At 43.4% G+C, this 15,833-nt stretch overlaps 3 protein-coding genes across 3 annotated transcripts in view; 2 read left to right on the top strand and 1 right to left on the bottom strand.

The window, feature by feature from the left end:
- The first annotated feature begins 2,541 nt into the window (after window positions 1-2,541).
- On the top strand, window positions 2,542-8,396 carry LOC104122261 (ovocalyxin-32). Its single transcript, XM_009634359.1, has 6 exons — window positions 2,542-2,559; window positions 5,266-5,328; window positions 6,255-6,429; window positions 7,124-7,260; window positions 8,082-8,144; window positions 8,238-8,396. The coding sequence occupies exons 1-6, from the start codon at window positions 2,542-2,544 to the stop codon at window positions 8,394-8,396; spliced, it is 615 nt and encodes a 204-aa protein (XP_009632654.1).
- Window positions 8,397-9,227: 831 nt separating this feature from the next.
- On the top strand, window positions 9,228-10,507 carry LOC104122260 (ovocalyxin-32-like; the record flags this gene model as incomplete). Its single annotated transcript, XM_009634357.1, has 3 exons — window positions 9,228-9,371; window positions 10,193-10,255; window positions 10,349-10,507. Coding segments are annotated over 3 exons (366 nt in total), but the record flags the coding sequence as incomplete, so codon positions are not given.
- A 3,287-nt stretch (window positions 10,508-13,794) lies between these two features.
- Window positions 13,795-15,833, bottom strand: part of GFM1 (G elongation factor mitochondrial 1) — a 24,222-nt gene continuing 22,183 nt past the window's right edge. Inside the window, exons 16-17 of the mRNA XM_035890000.1 lie at window positions 15,628-15,681; window positions 13,795-14,673 (exon numbers count right to left, since the gene is read on the bottom strand). Of these exons, the coding sequence (XP_035745893.1) occupies window positions 14,542-14,673; window positions 15,628-15,681 (186 nt within the window). The 3' untranslated portion in view covers window positions 13,795-14,541. The remainder of the gene's footprint in view (window positions 14,674-15,627; window positions 15,682-15,833) is intronic.

Here is a 15,833-nt window from a genome sequence, read left to right as displayed (position 1 = left end):
AAGAGGAAACCGAGGCGCGTGGCAGGCACATCATGGAAAGAAAACAGTTTGATGAGGAAACGCTTCCGCCAGAATCGCTTCTGGAGCGACCGTGTACTTTGTGTCAGTAGGGACTTTGGCTTCCTGTCTCTGGAGACCAAGAGCCCAACTGAAGGCAATGCAGTTCCCATCAGAAAACGTGCCTTTATTTTCCAAAAAACGTGCCCAACTGAGGTGGCAGAAAGAGGCGGGGGCTCTAGATTGGAGCAGCTACAGGGGCAGAGCTTTCACGTCATGGAGAGCTTGTTGGGGCGCCCTGCCTGCGCCGGTTCCACAGCCTGTCCCGACCATCAGGGCCCCTGCCACTGCCCGCAGGCACCTGCCACTCGGCCCTTCTCTTCCTTTGGCCACAGGTTTGGTTTGGGGGTTTTGTTTTTTCTTTTACAGCTTAGTTTCTGAAAGAGAGAACATGCAAAAACTTTTGGGGAACGTTTGTCCAAGACTGTAGATCCTGGAAGGAAAGCACTACCTTCCTGGAGAGCGGAGGAGGGTCTAAGTTACCGCAGTGCATGGGATTTAAAACCATCCCTCTCATCTAGTCTTTCTCACCAGGCTAGTGCTGGCCAGCTCCCTAAAGCGAGGGCTTCCCAGTCTGAAATGCCAAATGCAGAACTGGATACCACTGGATCCTTTTCATGGCTCAGGCATCTGAATAGGAGATCTTACATTTGTCCTTCAGCATCTGTGTGGCTTGTTCAATCCAAGCCCTCACTCCTAAAACTGAGAGTAAGATGCCGTAGTGTAAAATCTTCCCTTTCAAGAAAAGTTCCAAGACAGTCTAAAGTGTTTATTGTGGTCCTTACAACCTCGAACTTGAGCCTCAATCTTTCACATACATCCCCGTTGACAGTGGTCCCAAAACAATTTGAAGCCTGAGTTGCACACAATATTTAATAGACCAGAATAATTTCGAATTAAATTTGACAAATACAAACTACTGCATAGCAATTCAGGATTTGTATATTACTTTGTGTAATGCAAGGCTGAAAGATTGTGTTAGTTGTGCTACCTGTTTGAGAATGCAAACATGATGTCCTTCTCTACCTTTACCTGAGACCAGACCCCTTATAGGTAGCTCCCTGTTCTCATCATCATTCCCAAACACGTCATTGAACATATAGTTCAACAGGTGCTGAGCATGGACATGCTGGTGTGACATTTAATTCTTCCTATGAAATTGCTGCAGACACCTATGGCAGAAACTTACCGTGACATTGATACTTCCCTCGAAACATACAAGTGCTCCTTGTGTATGTACTGGGCACTTCACTGGGTACTGTGCATATGTATATATTTACATATATAAATGCTTGTGCCTATTATAAGCATGACAACGTGGCTGCTGGAGGCAGCACACTTGTCTCGTAAAGAGACATATCAGAAGTAAGGGGTTGTTCCAGATTCTCTTTCCAACCCCACTGTAACTGAATATTTGCAAGGTAGTTTTGGCTGCAAGGAGGGGAAGGGATTTTTTCCACTTACTATCAGCCACCTGCTTTTAAATATGGGAAATAAAATAATTGGTTCATTAGAGAGAAGCGAAATGCCTCGTTATTTTCTCACAGTATTGATGCTGTAGGAGCTTGCTGCAACCCCTTTCTGCACTTTATTTCCCTTTTTTCTTTGCGCACTGTGAAAACAAGAGAAGTGTACTAGACATGGTCACTTCCTTCTTTCATGTCCTCCACTGTAAAAAAATGAAAAGAATTTCCTGGAAGGAATGTGCTATATTATGTGAATGCAAGAGACAAAAATGTTGGGGTTTGGGGTTTTTCTGTTTGCTTAATTTTATTTTTTTTTTTTAAGAAGGCTAGTTTCCTACCGGTTAGTATATTACTGGATCTAGTAAAAATTGGATCATTTTAAAATGGAATTTAATCATGAGCACTGTATTTTAAACCCAACATTATTAGCTCACTAGCCAGTGAAACTGCGGTAATTAGAAACAGGACTGGAGACAGTCACCAGTACGATAACTCTGTTAGATGTGAGGGATTTGTCAAGTTCAGGTGAAATGAGACTTCAGTGCTTGTCTCTCCTAGCAACAAATAGTAGAGATATGCACAAACATACAGTAATTCCTACCTTGCCATTGGCTGCAGTTTTCTTTTTGTTGTCCCTTCTCACTGATGTGAGTTTTTTCTTGACTTAAGCAAGTATCTTCTAGGAAAGAGCAGCATGCATCTCATGGAATTGTTGACAGCTGCACTTTAAAATACGATTTTGAGAAGAGAAGCATTAGGGTGTGCCAGCTGAAGATCCTAGAATTCAAGAGAGAAACTTTCAAAACACTGATGTAGCAGTCTCCCATACCAAGCTGCACTGGAAATCATAACTGAGCAGTAGGTACGTGAACCAGGAGGTGAAGTCTAAAGGTAAAGCTAGGCAATCTCTTGGCTAAACTGCAACATTTGCTTAAATTGGACTATAAAATACAATTTTACGGAGGGATATTTCTCTTCACAAGCTCATCTTAACACAAAACAGTGTAATATCAGGACTATGGCCCTAACATTAGAGGTCAGTTAAAAGATTTCTATTTATTTCCAACAGTCAGGACCCCATGTTAGGGTGAGAAAGGTAAAATCAATGGCAGCGTAGGTAAATAGTATCGGCAAAGCTAGATAGAGAGAGGTAGAGAAACTAGCCATCTCTACTGGCTTTTCCCTCCTGCCTGGGGCAGCCCGAGAGCTCACCTGGCTGCTTGCGGATCAGACACCTCCAGAAGCCACAGGCCACCTGAGCTGGCTGCAGGGACCGCGGCAGGGCTGCGAGGTGGGAATCCCCCTAGGCAAGACCCCAAAGGAGACATCTCTCCCTCCTCTCTCAGCAGTGCCAGCTTCTCCATGCGCAGTGATCAGGTCAGCCCTCTGATCCAGCAACTGAAAACTGGTCCAAGGAAAGAGAGGTTGGTGGGGAAACACACAGGAGGAGAGATGGAAAGGGGTGAGAGAGGGATCACCCCCTTTCCGTGCCAGGGGGAAGTTAGAGCAGTGTAAACCAGTTGCGAAACTGCCTCCTTTGGGACCTGGAATGAAACTGCTCTTAGAATGCTATTCTGGCCTTCACACAGCACTAGAAATCTGTCATGACAGTTGCATTAATTTTGAGCCCGGAAATAAAACAATCCCATGACCCAGATATTCAGTGGAAAAATGAATCACTCACTTGTTTTCTTCTCTTTTGGACACTTTTATCTTTGGCTGCTTTCAGCCAGCCATCATTGCGTGATGTCAAATATTCCTGAGTTCTTCTTTAACTCACACTATGTGATGGTTTACAGTGCTGCAGGAGAGAAGGGAAGAACGAGGAGGCAGAGATTATAAACCTGAACTCATCCTCTCTCCATTCCCCTCACGGTGTCAACTGGGTTCATCCATCTCCAGACTTAGCCTTATCGTAAAGCTTCAAGAGGGGATTTCATAAAAGCAGAGCAAGTGACTAAACCAATTTGCCCTCTTATCTGCAGCATATAATTCCATACATATACTAAGGGGTAGGTACTAAAGGCAGGTGCTGGGCTGTTTGCCTTGCCCCGGGAGTGAAACTTTGCTAACACTATGCTATTAATGGCTTCCTGGAAGAAAGTGTGATGAGAACACAAAGGCCTGAGTTCAGATAAATAAAACAACTGCACGCTTGCTTTGGGTTCTAATCTTCAAAACTGTGCAAACGGCCAGAATTGCCCTCCTGTTTGTCTGAAGAGTTTTAAAAAACAAGTAAGACTAACAAATCAGTGCTGTTGCTGGAATACAGCAATTGACTTAAATGTACACTTCAAGAGGCAGCTTGCATTCTCCAGTAAAATGCTTTTTCTACACACTGCCTCACACATGCCACACAAAAGAAAACCCATGTAACTATATATCCTACACCAGTAGCAAGTGGAAGCAAGAAGAGGTTTATGAGAAGGCAGAATGCCTCCTGTTAAACCAGGTAAGATAATGCAAAAGGAACAAACTTTCAGACACAGAAGTGACCCAGCTTGTGTATCAGCAAGCTCGTCTAATAAATCACGGTATAGCACACAAAAAGACTTGCTTTCATTTATTTCTTGTCGATTTAATCAAAGGCAAGGCTTGGAAATGTACTAAACACTTAAATGACACATGATGTTATTTTACAAGGAATTAGTTGAATAAAAATAAAGTTTTCCATACTCCCCACTCAAAAATAAATACAGAAATTTCAAAAGTGAATATACAAGTTGGTAGGAAAATATGAGACTGACTAATGAAGTAAAGAGCAGATAATGCAAATACCTTTTATTAGGCTCTGCTCTTACACTATTAAATGAGACATTGATCCTGTTGCAGGGTAATTAATATCTTTCATGGTCAACATTAAAAGGTAGTTTCTATTTCAGCATGCTTGGGGCCCGGACAGGCTGTGATATCCCCCACCAAAAGTACAATTAGTTAACTGAACCATTCCTGTCAGCAAGAGGGAAAAAAAAACCCAAAGAAACCGACACCACCCCCCCAACCCAAGAAAATGACGTATTTCAAAGGTGTACATTTCCAAGGCTTTTCTGATGTGTCCTGCCACAAGAGGTGCTACTGGCTGCTTCCCATCAGCAAGGAGCGTTCTTTTATTTTTCCTTAATAAGTGGAATCTCCGATAGTTGATTTGGCAACACAATGAGTGGTATTTTCAGGGCAGACGAGAGCAGACAGATCAGAATCCTGCTCTGACACGTGGCATAGCGAAATCAGTCTCTTTCCAGTCACAACAGAAAAAAACCAAAAACCTAGAATGGTTAGCATCCCTAGAATTAAATTAGCCTGTGTAACTCCTGCTCAGCTGTGAATCAGTCAGCAAGAATTGATTCATTTCTATATTCAAGGGCACTCTGATAGCCTGTGCAAAAAAGTACCTCCTCGCAAGGTGAACACTGATTTGTAATTTTATTATTTTTAAAGTTACTCGGTATCAATCTGTCCTGTGAAGGACTTTGAGCTGCATTTTTCTTCTTGCCTCTCTCTGTGAGGAAAGGCTTTAAAACATCCCTTAATGTAAAGGTTATTTATTGTTCTTGTTAAGACCCTGTGTGTTTGCTGCTAGGATTGTCTCAGCGCATCTCATCTGACCAATTCCCTGACACTACAAGGCCAGGAGGTAGCCATGGTGTCCTCGTTCCCCACTCAGCACCCACGGCAGCACCTCAGAGAGTTACAGCACGTAAGGCTACAGCCGCACTGACAGCTCAATGCTTCTCTCTTCCAGAGCATCCCAGACTCCGGTCACAAGTATTACCTGCAGTTCACTACCGAAGACTACAAAAGCGGGGTGAGTCTATGGCCTGCCATGTTCCTTCTGACAGTGTGCCTTAAATGAACTTCAACATCTTCAAAACAGGGTACATTTAATTGCTTTCATAAATGGATCTTTCACAATGGAAAGACTTACCTTTATGCTTCCACCTGCCTGTCCCGTGTGGGGCCTGGCTCGCTCTTGGCGTCACCCGAGTACCTCCTCTAACCAGTCCTCTGCCTCCGCCGGGGCCCAAGTGGTCAGCACCGTAGTTACCTGCGTTGCTCCATGCCCGAGGAGATTCTCTCATTTAAGTCACGTCAGACAACCAAGTGCCTGAGCGGAACTTTGCAATGGTCCAAACTCAGCATGACAGTACGGTCCTCGTTATCCACCTGTGGCTCCTGCTGTGTCCCCACACCTAAATGAAGAGTAGAGAGTAGACAGTTGTGCGTTCTTTTTAATTATAACCCCCTCACCCTCTTCATTCTGGCAGACAGTTGTCATTAGCAATTTTACTGTAAGCATCTGCTTTTCCATTACACACACATTTTATGAAATTCTGATTATTTTCAGAATTTAATATGAAGCATTAGATTATTTTTGTTTTAAGGCTGAAGTATTATACAATGGAATTCCTTGTTAGCAATTCATGTTATTTCTTGAGAACTCTCAAACATATTTCCAAGCTTGCTTAGTGCATTTCTGCTACACTGTAATGAAAAAGTTCTGTTATATCACTTTAGCCTTGCGGGTTTAACCTAGCTACTCTTCTGGAAAAAAATTTATATCCATCTGAAGATTTTCTTGACCCCAGTACAGCTTCATACAAAGCATCTCATAAAGACATGTACATACTCCACATATGTACTTCATGTGTTAATACCGAGCTTTTTTAAGAATGCGTGGCTGGTAAATAAAACCTCAATTAAAGATAACAGTTTTAAATTCTACCTTTACAGGAAAATGCCGGGAGCTGCCTTGCTACGGTGTTGTATCCGAAGACAAAGTCTCCGCCTGTTGTCAATATCAAGTGCATGCACACCAAAGACCAGAAAGAAATCAATGAAGAGGACAACAGACTTTACCAAAATATTAGGCGCCAAACCAAACCAATAATTGGAAACAATATTCCAGGTATATGCCTCCAAATAATCAATTGTATTTCATTTTATCGCAAAGAGTCGAGGCACTTTTAAGGGCAGAAGCAAACGTACACGTGTTTTTAAAAGCTGACACATACGTTTGCAGTAGCACCCTATAAACCATAGAGCTATGAAAACAATTCCACCTTGCTTCAGTTCCTGGGGAGAAAAACAACCTGCTGTGTTTAGCAACAACAGTAGTCAACACAATGGTGCGAAGATGCTTTGGATTTAAAAGCAAGGCCATGCAATTTTATATTTAAGTAAATGCAAAATGTCCTCAAGTAACAACAGCAGCCTTAACCCACACACCTTCCCCAGCTGCGGGTGGAAATTCACAAGGGACGGCTAACAGGATTTTTCCATCCTGGAAACAGAGTGCCCCAGTCCCTCCTTTCCTCCCAGCTAGGTAACCGCCTCCATTATCGCGGATATTGGGTTTCTCACCACCTCGTGGGGACCCTGTGGATAGTGTCTCTCGGCAATTTCCATTCTGTCACGCTTTTGTACTTCTACTGTGACTGCAGGTTTAGCATCAGTAACGCATCCAAGAGAGGTCAATTTCCAGGAAGCAGGGCAAAAGCGTTTGCCTGCCTACGCCAGGCAAAAGTGTTCTGAGGTTTGTAATTTTTCTGCTGAACAGCCGGAATGAATCATTTTTATATTACTCTCTCTCTCCCTTGCAGACAGCTATGGAAATATTGAACCTGCCCTGGAGCCAGTGTGGGCTTTGGCTGTGGCTGGCAGCAGTTACATTATGTGGGAAAAGTCAACAGAAAACTTGGGTTACTTCATGGCACAAGTCAAGTCTGTGAAGCAGTGGGTAAGCAAAGTGGAAACCGCACGTCTGCGTTACAGAAGCTATCACAGTCTGCCAAGCAGCAGAGAATCGCCCGACCATCAACAGCTCACGCTCTCTGTGATGGATGGGATTCTCCCAAGACCCCAGTGGCTTCTCCATACAAGTATCTCCACCTCTGGACAAGTATTTTGTCCAGGTCTTTCTTGGTGGAAAAATTTTACTCATTTGGACAAAAATTTGGTTTTCCTTGTTTGCATGAGCAGATCTGTTCGCTTCTGCAGGTTTAATCTGGAGATGTGAACACATGGCCCTGCAGTTCCTCAGCCCCAAACTAAGTGGCTCCCAGTACTCTTTGCCCCCCTAGTACCCAACCTACGCTCTCTGGGGGATGGTATCTTACATCCACAGCATACAGAACAAGAGTTCCCAAAGCTTGGTTTCCCTCGGTCATCTGTGATCAACAGTGTTCCGTCTGTACTCCCTAGTTACTCACAATGAGATTTCTCTTAAGGGGAGGCTCATAGCTGGGTAAGATTCTCCAATTTATTTGAGGGTTAAATTGAATTAATTAGCACCCGAGTCAGCCTAGCGCCATGTCAGAGAACAGTCAGACTGCAGAGCCACGCTGCAGTTAGTGCCTCCAAAGCTGTTGTGCAGGAAGTGCTCCCAGTTCCCTGTCTCTCCACATACAAAACCTGTCTCACTCCAGCCAACGACCGCAGCTGCCTTCCTCCCTAAGCTAGCTAAATGCAGTCAGGTAAATCAGAGCAGACTCCAAACTTCAACAATATAACTTGTATTCTTGTTTGTTTGTTTTTTTTCCCTTTTTGACACATGCCCAGATAAGGAAAGATGACTTTATTGAGTTTGACTACACTGTCCTACTCCATGAAATTCCAACACAGGTAAGAAAGCGTGTGCGTGTAATACCGCCTTTCATCGACAGAGGAACAGTATAAAGATCATAAAAGATGTGTATTTTTAAATCTGTTCTCCAGGGAATTATTTCCTGTCACATGCGTCTCACTTGGCTTCCTGCTAACCCTCTGAAAGTGAAATACTTCTGTGCTTCAGAGAATCAGGGGCTTGAAGATGGATCCGGAGGGGAATCTGGCTCAGCTGCTGGCATTTTGCATGAAAAGGGAGCAAATTTTTAAACGAGGTTGTCAGCTTTACATGTATGTATTAAATGAGAAAATCCTTGTGTTAATAGACCTGGAGCTGTGATAATTTTTCTGTACAAGTTCAACAGTGAATTAAATGCTTTCACTAGTCTGTTCTGTTCCAAAATTAATTCCTGTAAGCTCTTAAGCTGCAAGACTCATGTTCTAGAGATCCACCTAAACACTTTGCTACTCCATATATACACAGATAAGCACACACAAGTTGATGTTCTGTCACTAACTTACTGTTACTGAGAGTAACACAGTTCGTAAACAAAGTTAATATATTTGGATAAAAATCTTGAGAGAAGTATTAATCTGTCACTAAGAAATATTTGTCTATTTTTTTTTTTTCATTTTTTGGGATAGATACATGCTGATTTTTAACTTGTATCTCCAATAAAACAAATACCGTTACGCAGGGTCGAGGTTGGGTTTTCTTTCACGATGCTGCTGTTTGATCCCAGCTTCCCATCTTCTCCCAGTGCCTGCATAAACTGTTACTAAGAAAAATTTTTCTTTTTTTTTTTTTTCATTTTTTGGGATAGATACATGCTGATTTTTAACTTGTATCTCCAATAAAACAAATACCGTTACGCAGGGTCGAGGTTGGGTTTTCTTTCACGATGCTGCTGTTTGATCCCAGCTTCCCATCTTCTCCCAGTGCCTGCCCCGGCGTCTGGACGCGGAGGAGGTGGGCAGCAAAAGGCCTCCCCAGCAGGGCAAAAGCGTTTGCCTGCCTACACCAGGCAAAAGTGTTCTGAGGTTTGTAATTTTTCTGCTGAACAGCCGGAATGAATCATTTTTATATTACTCTCTCTCTCCCTTGCAGACAGCTATGGAAATATTGAACCTGCCCTGGAGCCAGTGTGGGCTTTGGCTGTGGCTGGCAGCAGTTACATTATGTGGGAAAAGTCAACAGAAAACTTGGGTTACTTCATGGCACAAGTCAAGTCTGTGAAGCAGTGGGTAAGCAAAGTGGAAACCGCACGTCTGCGTTACAGAAGCTATCACAGTCTGCCAAGCAGCAGAGAATCGCCCGACCATCAACAGCTCACGCTCTCTGTGATGGATGGGATTCTCCCAAGACCCCAGTGGCTTCTCCATACAAGTATCTCCACCTCTGGACAAGTATTTTGTCCAGGTCTTTCTTGGTGGAAAAATTTTACTCATTTGGACAAAAATTTGGTTTTCCTTGTTTGCATGAGCAGATCTGTTCGCTTCTGCAGGTTTAATCTGGAGATATGAACACATGGCCCTGCAGTTCCTCAGCCCCAAACTAAGTGGCTCCCAGTACTCTTTGCCCCCCTAGTACCCAACCTACGCTCTCTGGGGGATGGTATCTTACATCCACAGCATACAGAACAAGAGTTCCCAAAGCTTGGTTTCCCTCGGTCATCTGTGATCAACAGTGTTCCGTCTGTACTCCCTAGTTACTCACAATGAGATTTCTCTTAAGGGGAGGCTCATAGCTGGGTAAGATTCTCCAATTTATTTGAGGGTTAAATTGAATTAATTAGCACCCGAGTCAGCCTAGCGCCATGTCAGAGAACAGTCAGACTGCAGAGCCACGCTGCAGTTAGTGCCTCCAAAGCTGTTGTGCAGGAAGTGCTCCCAGTTCCCTGTCTCTCCACATACAAAACCTGTCTCACTCCAGCCAACGACCGCAGCTGCCTTCCTCCCTAAGCTAGCTAAATGCAGTCAGGTAAATCAGAGCAGACTCCAAACTTCAACAATATAACTTGTATTCTTGTTTGTTTGTTTTTTTTCCCTTTTTGACACATGCCCAGATAAGGAAAGATGACTTTATTGAGTTTGACTACACTGTCCTACTCCATGAAATTCCAACACAGGTAAGAAAGCGTGTGCGTGTAATACCGCCTTTCATCGACAGAGGAACAGTATAAAGATCATAAAAGATGTGTATTTTTAAATCTGTTCTCCAGGGAATTATTTCCTGTCACATGCGTCTCACTTGGCTTCCTGCTAACCCTCTGAAAGTGAAATACTTCTGTGCTTCAGAGAATCAGGGGCTTGAAGATGGATCCGGAGGGGAATCTGGGTCAGCTGCTGGCATTTTGCATGAAAAGGGAGCAAATTTTTAAACGAGGTTGTCAGCTTTACATGTATGTATTAAATGAGTAAATCCTTGTGTTAATAGACCTGGAGCTGTGATAATTTTTCTGTACAAGTTGAACAGTGAATTAAATGCTTTCACTAGTCTGTTCTGTTCCAAAATTAATTCCTGTAAGCTCTTAAGCTGCAAGACTCATGTTCTAGAGATCCACCTAAACACTTTGCTACTCCATATATACACAGATAAGCACACACAAGTTGATGTTCTGTCACTAACTTACTGTTACTGAGAGTAACACAGTTCGTAAACAAAGTTAATATATTTGGATAAAAATCTTGAGAGAAGTATTAATCTGTCACTAAGAAATATTTGTCTATTTTTTTTTTTTCATTTTTTGGGATAGATACATGCTGATTTTTAACTTGTATCTCCAATAAAACAAATACCGTTACGCGGGGTCGAGGTTGGGTTTTCTTTCACGATGCTGCTGTTTGATCCCAGCTTCCCATCTTCTCCCAGTGCCTGCCCCGGCGTCTGGACGCGGAGGAGGTGGGCAGCAAAAGGCCTCCCCGCGAGGCCCTGCAGAAGCCAGCAGCCAGCACCGGGGCAGCCCCAGCCCCGCTGACGCGCCGCTGTTCCTGCAGCCTGAGCTGACCTAAAAAGAAAGCTTCTTCTCTTGTATTTGTGAAGGCAACTCAGAAAATATTGATATAAGGGAAACATGTTTTGTTGTCTCCCCCCATCTGTCACCAGTCCAGAGCACTGCCAGGCAGCGTTTGTCAGGCGGAAATTGAGGATGTTGTCTTTGTCTGTTTGCAGCACGGCACAGTTTTTGCTATTTTACCTCAAACGAAACCAGACAGCACTGCAGAGACAGGAGTGCTCTGTACAGCTCAAGTTCCACATTTGGGTTTGGCGGGGGAACAGCCCGCTGCCAGAACACCCCAACAAACAGCTCTCATTAATGACTGCCACGTCTCGTACCCATCCTAAATACAACAACGTCCTGCTGCAAGAACGCAGCTTTGTCCTTTCGCACCAAATTCTCCATTTGGAGAGACATCTCCCACAGCAGACCCACCCTCCTGCCTTTGCTCTCTGAGACGGTGCCAAACTGTCTCAAGTTCATAATTTTTTCCCCACCCTTAGCAAGATTTCTGCCAGGTTACATTAGCTCCAGATCCGTAAGCACACCTCACTGAGGGAAGAGGCGATGGTCCCTGCCTCCCGGGCCGGTTACGTTCTTTGCAACGTGTGGTATATTGCGCTGTCATTGATCTGTAAGCATGAAAGCTTTCGCCGGGGAATATTTCGCCTGGGTGATCTGTTAACCCCCCGGACTCGGGCATTTTACACAAGTGTATGAGTCTGATACAACTTTTACTGACCAAAGCTTTTTATATCAGCACGCAATAGGCATTACAATAAATTCAGCAAAGCAGCATTTCACATACTGTTGGTGTGTTCTTTTGTGCTGGTAAAACACTGCTCATCAGCACAAGCATGAAATCGGAGCTTATAATGGCAACGCTTCTTAAAGAAATTGGCGATGAAAATATGTTTTTTTTTTTTTTAAATCAAAACAAGAAAATAGCACAGGTTCTGCACTTCGGGGCTCCACTTTAGCAATGCATTTATCTGCAAGTTCAGTCTCCTTACCTTGTTCCTGCCACTGCTCTCCAGACCTAGAGCAGAAGATCAGGCACTTCCAACTTGCCTGTCTGAAGATCGGTCCAACTTCGACTCCAAATGCAAACTCCTGTCAGTTAAGCAACTGCACAACAGTAACTTCTGGACAAGTAGCAAACCTGGTGGAATTCTAAGGCAAAATTTCTGCCAGCTTCCTTAGGGCCAGGATTTCAGTCAGTGGATCAGAACCTACAATCATACAGTTTTGACTCGAGCAACATTCTCCGTTACAGCCATGTAGACAGTATCCAAGTCTTTTTTTTTTTTTTAAATCAAAACAAGAAAATACACAGGTTCTGCACTTCGGGGCTCCACTTTAGCAATGCATTTATCTGCAAGTTCAGTCTCCTTACCTTGTTCCTGCCACTGCTCTCCAGACCTAGAGCAGAAGATCAGGCACTTCCAACTTGCCTGTCTGAAGATCGGTCCAACTTCGACTCCAAATGCAAACTCCTGTCAGTTAAGCAACTGCACAACAGTAACTTCTGGACAAGTAGCAAACCTGGTGGAATTCTAAGGCAAAATTTCTGCCAGCTTCCTTAGGGCCAGGATTTCAGTCAGTGGATCAGAACCTACAATCATACAGTTTTGACTCGAGCAACATTCTCCGTTACAGCCATGTAGACAGTATCCAAGTCAGGGCTCAGAGTGAATTTTTCACGCTAAAAAGCCACGCGCAGGGCGCATCTGTAAGAGGTTGCACAGACAAGAGGAAGAATTCTCTTCTATCTTTGCTGACAGGAAGAGTTCAACTAAGGCAGGTATACTATGAGTGCTATCTAAAAGGTAATTAAAGAAAAAAAAAACCCATCATGCACAAAGAAACAAAATCCAGGGTGCCCCCAAATTAGGCTCTTGCTAGTGCTTGTGTCCCTCTTCACAGCCAGGAATTCACATCGTGACTGGCCTCCAACAAGCATAACATAAAAGCGGTCACTATAAACACACTAATAACCACCCCATGTTTCTTGCATTCGTACTGCTTCTGTGAGACATCTCTGAATTTTGGTAAATGTGCAGTGTTAGCTTCTTTTAGAAAAATCTCCAAATGTCAGAGAACCTGCAGGGCTTTTCTTGAAACAAGTCCCAGCTGAGTTATTTTCACAAAAATAACAAGAATCAAGAAGGATTTGGCCCAAAGCAACATCATACTCTCATACCAACAACATTATGCCCGTGTTCCGTTAGCATTGACCTGCCCGCTACTAATCTCCAACACAGTGCTTTTTTCAAGGTTGAAATAAAAAAAATCTTCACTGTCTTTCTGCAAAGGCTGAGGAACAGAAGCCCAGCCACTGCAGTTCCGCCTGCGTCTGGTAAGCATCAACCACAACCCTCTGCCAGGAATGTAGCTGGTTTTGAACTGGAACTCCATTCGCTGTTTACTGGAAGTCTGCAAAAACGCTGTTAAGCTGAGTAGGTCAGGAAGAGAGAGAGCACGCGAAGAAAATTCAGTGTGGATCTTCTGGTAGTAATTAAAAAAAAATATTGATGATAATATCTTCTCTTTCTTGCCTAACTACAACATCCTTGTTTTATCTCTCTTCTGCGACCGAGCAAGATCTATTCAACTGATTCCCAAACTGAGCATCATCAGCAACACCCCTTTTTGATTATAAGATTCTGGGAAAAGGAATCTTTTGTTTGGTTTTCTAACAAAGAGCCAAGAAAGCAAGCCCCTAAAATAAATCCATGCTGTTCATAGCTTTGGAAAGAGTTAATTTCTACGTCTATTATTATCGGCTCTATTTCAAAGGCCTTATAGCACCAGCATAAGCAGGTGTGGTGACAAGCAAGCTGCGCCGACAGGCGACTCTGCCCGGTTTGTTCTGACTGCGGAGGCTCCTAGGACAGGGAAGGAAAACTGGCACTGGTTCTTCAGACTGCCCGCTGCAAGTGAGGGAGCCACAGGGTCTGTGCTGGGGGCACGCGTGTGGAAACCGCTCAGCATCGGATGATGATTCGCCCTCCTGCCTGTCCAGCAGTGAAGATTTAGTCTCCTAAACTAAGATTTTCAAACTTTCAAAAGCAAAGAAACAGCAACTAGCCTAGTTACAAAATAATGATGTATCAAGTAAAAAAATAAAATTATTTTAATACAAGTGGATTAAGACAAATTTCAAGACAAATTATTGTCAGGGTTATAACATTTATCTATTTTGTTCATGAGTAGCATTTACATGTGAACAATTCCGTTGTAATCTCCTGGAGCCTTCTGAGAATACCACAAAGGAAGGGTAGTGTGAGGAAATTACAAGCCCAAGTCCCACTGCAGCCTGCACTTATGCAGCCTGGATCGCTATCGCTTGGGCAACTGAGTTTTTAGAGAAGATTGTGAAAAGCCGTTCGATGTACTCAAGAGAGGAAAAAAAGTCAGCTCTTGGCTTTGCCCTTTTTTGCAGGAAGTCGCCCTGTTGCTTCGAGGTATTTGTTAATTATTTCTTCTTGAGTGCTGGGCAAACACGGTTGATACTTACAGTATTCCATTGTATATTCACCCTTTCCCTGTAGAGTTGGAAAAGAAGAGTCAAAGTGAGGCTGCTAAACGTGCAAACCTACCGAGCAGCAGGCCACACCCTAGTCTGTGAAATAACATGCAATGACCATTTACAATTACGTATACCAACGCCATGTCGGCAGGCACGTGGGGATGAGACGCAGAGACACAAACAGCAGCTGAACATAGTTTCTTTGATATAAGGTCACCTGTGGCTCCCATCCCATCAGTGCGACATTCTGCTTAAAAGCTGAAAACGATGGCGGTGTTAACACCAGCCCCCTCGCGTGCTCACAGAACACTGGCACTCGCGTGCCAGGAGATGTGGAACAGCAAATTTTATGTAACACACAAACTCACCCGATGCAAATGAGTGTGTAACCACAGGCATGCACATTATTAAAAAAAAAAAGACATCTTTCTTAATAGTGCGAGCACTGCTGTCAAAAATCTCTTCTACTTGCAGAGGTTTGTCACTTAAAGACTATGCCTCAGCTTTTCCAGCCTGTAAATTTAATACCTTCACTGATACCTATCATTTTGTATTACTTAGGACTTTGAATCTCTTCTCTCCTCAAAAGTATGAAAGAAATTTTTGGCCAGAAATGACACAGCTGATGACAGCTTTGTGAATTAAAAAGCAGTTTAAGTAATAGTAAAATCTCTGAGGTTATTTTCCTATTCTGCATTTGTTTTGATTTTTATCGCTTTTACTTCTTCCATCCCTGGAAGCATTCAAGGCCAGGTTGGACGGGGCTCTGAGCAACCTGATCTAGTTAGCGGTGTCCCTGCTCACTGCAGGGGGGTTGGACTAGATGACCTCTAGGGGTCCCGTCCAACCCAAACCATTCTATGATTCTATGATTCTACTGCTACATATGCTACGTGTATGATGATGCAAAGTAGCACACTTGATTTACAGAAATAAATATGTTCTAGCAAAAAGTACTGAGAGTCCTTACCTCTGTGCAGGACCTCAGTTCAGTGGCGTATCCAAACATATCGTTCAGTGGCACCTAAAATCCAAGCATACTATTCTTGTAAAAACAAGGTATTTTTCCATCAACTTTGGGTTATCATCCAATTGATCTCAATTACGATAGGAAGAGTCAGTAAAATCAGGTGCTCTTTGTAAACAGTACCGATCTAATTCTCTATTTTTGTAAAG

Source organism: Egretta garzetta, unplaced genomic scaffold (genome assembly GCF_000687185.1).
Source record: "Egretta garzetta isolate BGI_Z169 unplaced genomic scaffold, ASM68718v1 scaffold172, whole genome shotgun sequence".
Taxonomy (NCBI): Eukaryota; Metazoa; Chordata; class Aves; order Pelecaniformes; family Ardeidae; genus Egretta; species Egretta garzetta.
This window is presented reverse-complemented; position numbering and strand designations above follow the sequence as displayed.

Coding starts and splice junctions, on each gene's coding strand:
- LOC104122261 (XM_009634359.1), top strand. Junction 5,329..6,254: donor CCGAAGACTACAAAAGCGGG/GTGAGTCTATGG, acceptor CTACCTTTACAG/GAAAATGCCGGGAGCTGCCT. Junction 7,261..8,081: donor TCAAGTCTGTGAAGCAGTGG/GTAAGCAAAGTG, acceptor ACACATGCCCAG/ATAAGGAAAGATGACTTTAT.